At 36.8% G+C, this 8,082-nt stretch overlaps 1 protein-coding gene across 2 annotated transcripts in view; it reads right to left on the reverse strand.

Annotated features, from left to right (window-relative positions):
• Window positions 1-7,560, reverse strand: part of LOC107552197 (leucine-rich repeat transmembrane neuronal protein 4-like) — a 139,926-nt gene extending 132,366 nt beyond the window's left edge. For both annotated transcript variants that reach the window (XM_016234043.1, XM_016234044.1), the window contains exon 1: window positions 6,936-7,560. In XM_016234043.1, the coding sequence (XP_016089529.1) occupies window positions 6,936-6,939 (4 nt within the window). In that variant the 5' untranslated portion in view covers window positions 6,940-7,560. The remainder of the gene's footprint in view (window positions 1-6,935) is intronic.
• Window positions 7,561-8,082: the final 522 nt, after the last annotated feature.

Below are 8,082 nucleotides of genomic sequence, written 5' to 3' on the forward strand. Positions count from 1 at the left end.
CCCCCCCGTTCATAAGCGAATTATTCTTTCGAGTCTGATGAATCGATTAATCCACTTCACAACTGAATGATCTGAATAATTCGGGATTCAGATGATTCGTTCACAAATTGGACTGGTTCTTAAGCTCAACTAACTGACTCAATGAGCCTCGTAGAGGTTAACAGCTCACTGGAGAAGATGATAATTCGTGAATAATGATGTAAATCTAGGTCTTTTCATTACACAAAGCTATCAAATGACTACAGAAGACTTGGAATATAGTGCATGAGTCAGTCTACTTTTGTGATATGTTTTTATGGTGCTTCTGTGTCTTGAAAGCTTCAGCCCCATTCACTGTAATTGCATGGAAAACAGCAACCAGCAGAGTTTTTCTCCTTTTTTATTTCCTAGAAGAAATATGGGTTTCATACTGCAAATAAACTACAAAAAGATGACTAAATTACTATTTTAAGAAAAAAAAAAGCATAATATTTTGAATCAATTAAAACATCTTTGCCAATCAATGAAGGACAGTGAAAATGTCCATTTCCTCTTTGGCTGGCTCAGTGTCTCTTTATGCTTTGCTATCTGATTGAGCTTTTTCCTCAGTTTGGGCCGAGATTAGTTTTTTTTTTTGAGCTAAGGGTGTGCCAAAATTGATAACAGTCCTTTGTCTGCTGTTCTTTGAGCAAAAACAGGAAATTATTGGTTTATCTTGAGTGGCCAGCACAAAGGCTTACCATCTGAACCTTTAATCATATTACAACTATTGAGTAAATATAAAAGTAATTGTATAAATGTACAATGGTGAGCAGCAATGCATTTGAATCATCCAACCCAACCACTGTTTACCAGCCTCCAGATCTAGATCTAATCGAAACATTTTGTGTAGGTCAATCGAATGAAACGGGCTAATCTAATAGTCTTGAAGACAGAGCGTAAGCTGGCCGAACAACCTGTTATCTACAGGTCAATCGGTTCAGTGTGGCATTGAAAATTGCCTTTGAATTCATTTGAAATAATGAGAGAAAAACACAGTCCCTAATCTTCCTGTGAAGAGTCTGAAGTAAATGTGTTATAGTGCAAAGTAGCCGAAGTTTATAGTTATATAACTTAAAGCCTGTTTCCCAGTGAATGTACTCAAGAGTAAAAGTTTTCCTAGTAAAAGTCCATGTTACCGCTGCTTGTAAATCCAAAGTATGAGAACATAATGCTTCATACAGTACAATATAGCCTGTTTTGAGCACTGAGCCTTATAAAAACTTTACAACTGGACACGATAAGTAGCTTTACCTCTACATGCACTTCTCTAGACCAACTTCACATTGTAAGGCAATGAAGGTTATTTGCTCATATAAAAAAATAAAAAGACATTAGACCAATTACCTTAACTAGATTTGTACATTTTCTAAAGAAACTGAGGTGTTTGACACTGGAAAACCCATAATAAATGCTTATACATTGTTGTCTGTAAATTACAACAAATAAAACAAAGTTAAAATAAAATATTTAATAAAAATATGAAATATTATTCCTCTTTACCTGCATGCCATGTGAATAATATGTAATCATGTAATCAATAAAAAAGTAACTGCAGTCTGATTAAAAGTATTTTAAAATGCAATATAATCTAATTACAAGCAGTGCTAATTGCGTTACTTACAGTAGTTACTTTTTATGGAAAGTAATTTGTTACGTTACTTTTGCGTTACTTTTTGTATCTGGCCTGGGCTTGGGATATTTGTGTTATTTGACATATTTAATTATTGCAGGTTTGCATTTCACTGTTTTTGATCATTTTTAGGAATATTCAATCTGTTTCTGTGCAAGTGAGATGAGTAAATGCATGTTCACATTTAGTCTAGCACTACAGTTTACACAGTGCACACACCACCTCTGCACTTTCTCCTGATTTCTCTCAACATGGGGACAGGAGAGCTGCCAGTCATTAAATGTGAAAAAGTAACTGGTGTTGCTTATTTGAAATAAAGTCAATCAGATTTTTTTCTTGTAAAGTAAAAAGTAATACACTGCTTTACTAGTTACTTGAGAAAAGTAATCTGATTACATAACTTGTGTTACTTGTGCTTAATTTTTGGAATCTGATTACGCAATCCAGATTACATGTAATCGGTTACTACCCAGCACTGTGAAAATCTCACCACCAAAATACTGTATGTGGTTTTAACATGTGAAAAATCCCACAGACCACCTAGAACACCCTTTTTAGGCTAATGTAAAGCATTCTAGCCCTTAAAATTGTCCACACGTCACTTGGGAAGGCCAGAACAGCCTAATTAGAAAAAGAGAGACGAGTAAATCAATTTAGTCTCTGCAATATTACTAGCTACACAGAATACCTTGGGCAAGATCACACAAAGTTATGCAAAGGTACACAAGGACACAAGGAGCAACTGTACAACCCAATAGGGTTCGCATGCAAATTCTCAAAGTTTTAATTAACTCTCACAGCGTAGCGGCTGGAGTCACCCTAGTGAGTCACACTTTAAGTACAAAAAGAGCCAACCTGAAAACCTCCATTTAATTTGTCTTTCTCCGTATATATGCATGATAACATAAGTGCATCTTGGCCTCCCCCACCTCCCTACATCCAATTTATCACGATAAAGGAACGGCAGCCAAGACACAGTCAAATAGTGCGTGTAAACCAGCCCTTGATCTTAAAACTCATTCATCATGCCACCAACATTAAAACACGTCCACATCCAGTTCTCAGAACCGCAGTTTCTGCAAAGCCGTTCTTGTGGTAAAAGCAATCTCACCGACTGGATGCTAGATACCCATGGGAAAGAAAAATCTAAATGAGATCCCTTTAATATCGCAATTGTTTTTCCTCCACCGCAAAGGGGTGGAATGGTGAGCAAAGAGAGACTTTTAGTGTCTCTTGCTGAGAAAAAGACCTCAGTAATCTCAAGTATGTCTCTTTTATGTCTCAACATCTTAAGATATAAAAGACGTCTGCGATCAAAAGTCAAACCCAAGCATTTCCAGTGAAATTCTTCCAAGGTCAAATGATCTGAGCTGCTATCCACATATAATTTTATATTTAACTGTTAACTCATTTGTGTCAGTTTTATCTCTCCCAATCAATTTTAAGAGAAAACATTGAAAAATTGACACAGATGACTTTTATTTGACTTCTGATGGTAGACTTCTGTTGAGATCTCATCTGAAAGTCTAGAGGTGTTACACTCTGGCATTGATGGTTCCATGAAGAACCTTTAACATACATAGAACCTTTCCGTTGGACATATAAGGTTCTTTCTAGATCAAAAAAGTTATCTTAGATTAATAAAACGTTCTTCGCACTAAGAAAGTAATGGTTCTTTTGAGTGCTATTCACTGAGAGATTCTTTGGGTAACCCAAAATGGTTCTTCACTCTTAGAAATAAAGGTTCAAAAAGTGGGGGTTTGCTGCAATGCCAAAGAACAACTATTTTTGGCTCCCCAAATAACCTTTGAGTGAACAGTTAAAAAAAACAACAACCTTCTATTCTTAGTGTTAATCTAAAGAACCTTTTTCCACTAAAGAACCTTTTGTCCAATGGAAATGTTCTATGGATGGTAAAGGGTCTTCATGGAACCATTGATGCCGATAAAGAACCTTTATTTTTAATAGTGCAATCTCTGGAGATCATCATGAGCATTCATCAAAAGTGGTTTCAGTTGCTTTCCAATTAATGTCATCGCTTTCTAAGTGAAATAAGTGAGATACAACAGCGATCTCATTTTGATTTCCTTTCTCATATGGCATTACCTAGCATTACACATACAAACATACACTCTTAAAAATAAAGATTCTTTATTGGCATATATGGTTCCATGAAGAACCTTGAACATCCATGGAATCTTTCCATTCCACAAAAGGTTCTTAAAATATTAAAATGTTCTTCAAACTAACAAAAACCTGCTTCAAAAATGGTTCTTCTAAGGCATCGCCTGCGAAAACACCCTTTTGGATCCTTTATTGTTAACAATGTAGGGGGAAACATGTTCTTTAGATTATTAAAATCTTCTTTACACTAATAAGAAAAATAGTTCTTTAAGAACTGTTTACTGAAACGTTCTTTGTGGAACACAAAATGGTGTTCCAGTAAGAAGTTATGAAAGAGCAATATCTGAACAACACAATTTTCCTCTTGGTAGATGGATTGATTTGTATGTCTTGATTATGTACTTCCTCGTGCAATTTCTTTCACTGCATAGCACATACAATAAACTGCAAGCATACTTTAAAGCACATACAGCATCACCAGAGCCCTGCGGAAAAGCTCCCTGTAACAGTGGCCAACTTTTCCAGCGCTAATCCCATCTGTGATTTGTTTCTGTGTGAGCAGGAAAAGCATAATCCCAAAACAGCAGTGCTAATCTCACACAAAGATAATCTGACACAAAATTGAACAGCTCTGAAGTAATCCCATCACATTCAAAGAGGAGCCCACATGCTACAGTCACAAAAGAGACTTCACATCTACAGATTTTTCTATATTCCTCATATCAAACTTAATGATATTTCCATTACCCACATTTTAATTTCCCCTGACGGAACAGGTCATAATCGAGAATCTGTCTTCACAGTTTAAGCAATCAAACCCGAGAAACAGATACGGCTACTTCCTGTCATTTCTCACTGGCTGACATGTTTTCTGTCTCTCTCCCAAGTTATCTGTTTTGACACCCTCTCCACACTATTACCTGGAAAAGCTCTTAGATGTTTAATAAGGGACACATGATGTGTCCAGACGTCTTTCGGTGGGCTGCGGTAACACGAGACAGGTAGCGAGAACGAGAGGAGGGGGATTGAGGAATTAGCTTCGGGTCTTATCCTTTCTGTAGCGCTGTAATATCGCACTGAGGTACTTAACAGGAATATGACAGTAAGTAGTTGTTCTTCATGCTGTGCAATTATCATATTGCTTTACAGCTTGTTTGAGCGTGCCAGCGTGGGACAATGGTTTCATCGTCACATAGAGTGACAGATACGGCAACATTGCATGCTACTGACGTGACATGTTAAATTCTGCTAAATATTATGGCATGCATTTAACTTCCACACAATGCATTTGCAGTGCAGATGACATATAAACAAAAAAAAATAGACCACAATAAATAAATGAAGTGAACAGACTAATGAATGCATGAATGAACAGGTGATTTTCACACTGTCAAGAAATGCATAAACCATATTTCAACCAAAAATCATGAAAAAAAAACCATCTAAATAAAAATCTCTCACTGTCAAGAAATGCATAAGCCGTATTTCACCCAAAAATTTAGAGGAAAATAAACAATATAGAAACTATTTAAAAATGTATGAAATTAAATTAAGCATAAAAATAAATTGTATTAATTACTGAATTATTTAATATGTAATCATTATTTATTGAATAAATAAAATAGATTGATTCGTTTTTTCATTGTATTTTTTATTTATTGTGACATTTTTATGCATCATCACTAGCCCACTGTACTAGATAAAATCATCATTACTATAATAATAAAAAGGTATATTATTTAGACAGTAACGTGCTATTTTAATTGTTGGATTAAATTTAAATTATGCTGATTTTTAAAAATAAAATCAGGCACACAGGATGATTTTCATTACTGTATTACAGTACAATATTTTTTTTTGCACATTAAGATAATGAAAATAGGATGGGGGGTGCTTAATTGTCATGCAATACATTTTAATGTCCTTAAAAATATCTAAAAAATATTTTCTTTATGCAATAATTGTTTTTTTGACGTATGAACTGGTCTTTTCATTGTAAGGTTCACCTAAACATTTACATCTTTTATTATTTTGTGAAGCTTTATTCTAAACAGCCAGCATTAGAAATGTCACCTGAATGAGTGTGAGCTGAGCGAGTCGAGCGAACAGCACACCTGTGAGGCACAGAAGTGAACATCCACCTACATCATCTGCTCAGTAAACAGCCACAAAGACGCTACGACAACCAGCCATTATGATGACAATACTCATATTCTGAACACAAGAGTCACATTTGTTTCATCTATTCACTCTTACACACTTCCAGCACCATTTCCTTAAGTCATACTTGAATGGATGACTTTTCCTTACATTATACAGGGCGATCACTGGAAAAGGAGAGGGGGCGGGGTGTTATTTATAATCTGATTATTATTATTTATGATGGGGACAACCATCTGTGCTCTCAATAATTACAGAATGATTTTAAAGGCATCTGAGGGACGATATTCCCTCAATTCTCAAATTTCAACAGAAAAAAAGGGACCAACAAAACAAGCAACAGTTAAGAGACTACAACAAGACCTCTGCACTTCAAGCTAAATGAACGACTGCATAAAATCAAATAGTAAATCACAGCTTTCCGCTATGACAGCATCATTTGCTCTGAAGCATCAATCAAAATATGAAGTTTTTTTTTCTTCTTCTTGAAGGATGCAAGAACTGACACAGCATTCTTGATGCATAACTGCAGGTTTTACCTGTCCTTCACAAAATGCATAGTTATTTGGGTGCCATATAGTGAAGTATAAAAATGCAGTGCATATGCCTAGAATTCCTCAAATGAAATCTGCAAGGACACATATGAGGCAGCTCAGTTTCTCCCCAACAGATGTGAGTTAGACGAATCTACGAGCATAAAATCCAATCAGGACAGCAAAACAGCAGATAGAAAGACAGCCTGTTGATCACACAACACTTGTGCAAAATCTAATATAAGTCAACGAATTCTGTTCAATATGATGTATGCAGGTATGCGTGATGAAAGTTGCACGCTATCAAGGACAGACTCAAAGATGCTTCATTCATGCAACACACTTATAAATCCCACAGCAATGCTATTTTAAGAGACGATTTTAGGGTTTCGATAAACCTCATATTCTAACTGTTTCCAGAGAGCCAACAGACAACACGGATTCATTTCAAATCAACGGAAACATACCCATCTCTGCGTAAATGTCGCGTTTCCAGCAGGTTTTACAGCCTTTCGATGTGCGGTTCCAGATTCCGCATGGCACCGTCTTCAAACACACTCAGAAAAGAGCACCTGCCCAAAGATGCGGTGCCCGAGATGCTGGCGAGGTTCGGAAAACTCCGGCAACGGCAGCGTTATTTCAATCCCGCAGCTGCGCCGCTGCGCAACATGTCCAAGTGAACAACGGAGAAATCCTAAGCGCTCTTTCCAGCGTAAAAGACACACATTAAGGGTTTACTTAACGAGAAGGTCCTTAAAAGAACATCTCCAGAGAGTACGCGTGTGTGTATTAGCTATATCCTTCGCCTCAAAATATCCTCCACTTGGTTGGAAAGTTTGGAGAGATTTGCGCAAAAGCGCACCATCGGACGCCCGCCAAGGTGCGCAGCTATGAAGAAAGCCAAGCGAGGGATGCAAACACCTTTCTTATGTCCTGTTAAAAAACAGAGCTGTGCGCAGGATGAGTGATGTATTCCAGATATCTGCTGATCTCACAGGAGCTCAGAGCTGGTGCTGTAAGCCACATTCAGGGCGCTTTTCTTTCGCCGAATATATGTCAAAAACAGAAGAAGGTTTTAAGAGGAGTGTGCGAGTGTGATTGCACTCAGCACTGGTGCAGTCATTGCTTAACCTTCTTTTGCAAGTGCAATGCATCGGATTGCCCTCTTCTGGTGGGAAAAGGCGACATGCATCGCCCGTTCACAGCATTTGCCCGTAAATAGCGAGGCTAAGTATTCTTGAGCGCGTCTTTGAATTGACGGCATAAAATATTAACATGCGGTAATTGCATTTATAGGGCTACGCATGATTCATTATGCCTTAGAGGCGTACATGTATGATTTAAAGGTCCTTATAGCGTTTATTCTGCACTGCTTCTTTTAAACTCATTAATTAATATTATTGCATATGTTCTGACTTAATTACTTGAAGGTATGGTCTATATATACATATAGGCTATATCATTTAATTAAGATTGGTTACAGCGTGGCTTACAGGCCTACGCATAACGCATTACATGCTTGCATACTTATACTTATATATATATATATATATATATATATATATCTATATATATATATATGTGTGTGTGTGTGTGTGTGTGTGTGTGTGTGTG

This window comes from Sinocyclocheilus grahami, unplaced genomic scaffold, assembly GCF_001515645.1.
Source record: "Sinocyclocheilus grahami isolate Dianchi unplaced genomic scaffold, SAMN03320097.WGS_v1.1 scaffold442.1, whole genome shotgun sequence".
Classification (NCBI taxonomy): Eukaryota; Metazoa; Chordata; class Actinopteri; order Cypriniformes; family Cyprinidae; genus Sinocyclocheilus; species Sinocyclocheilus grahami.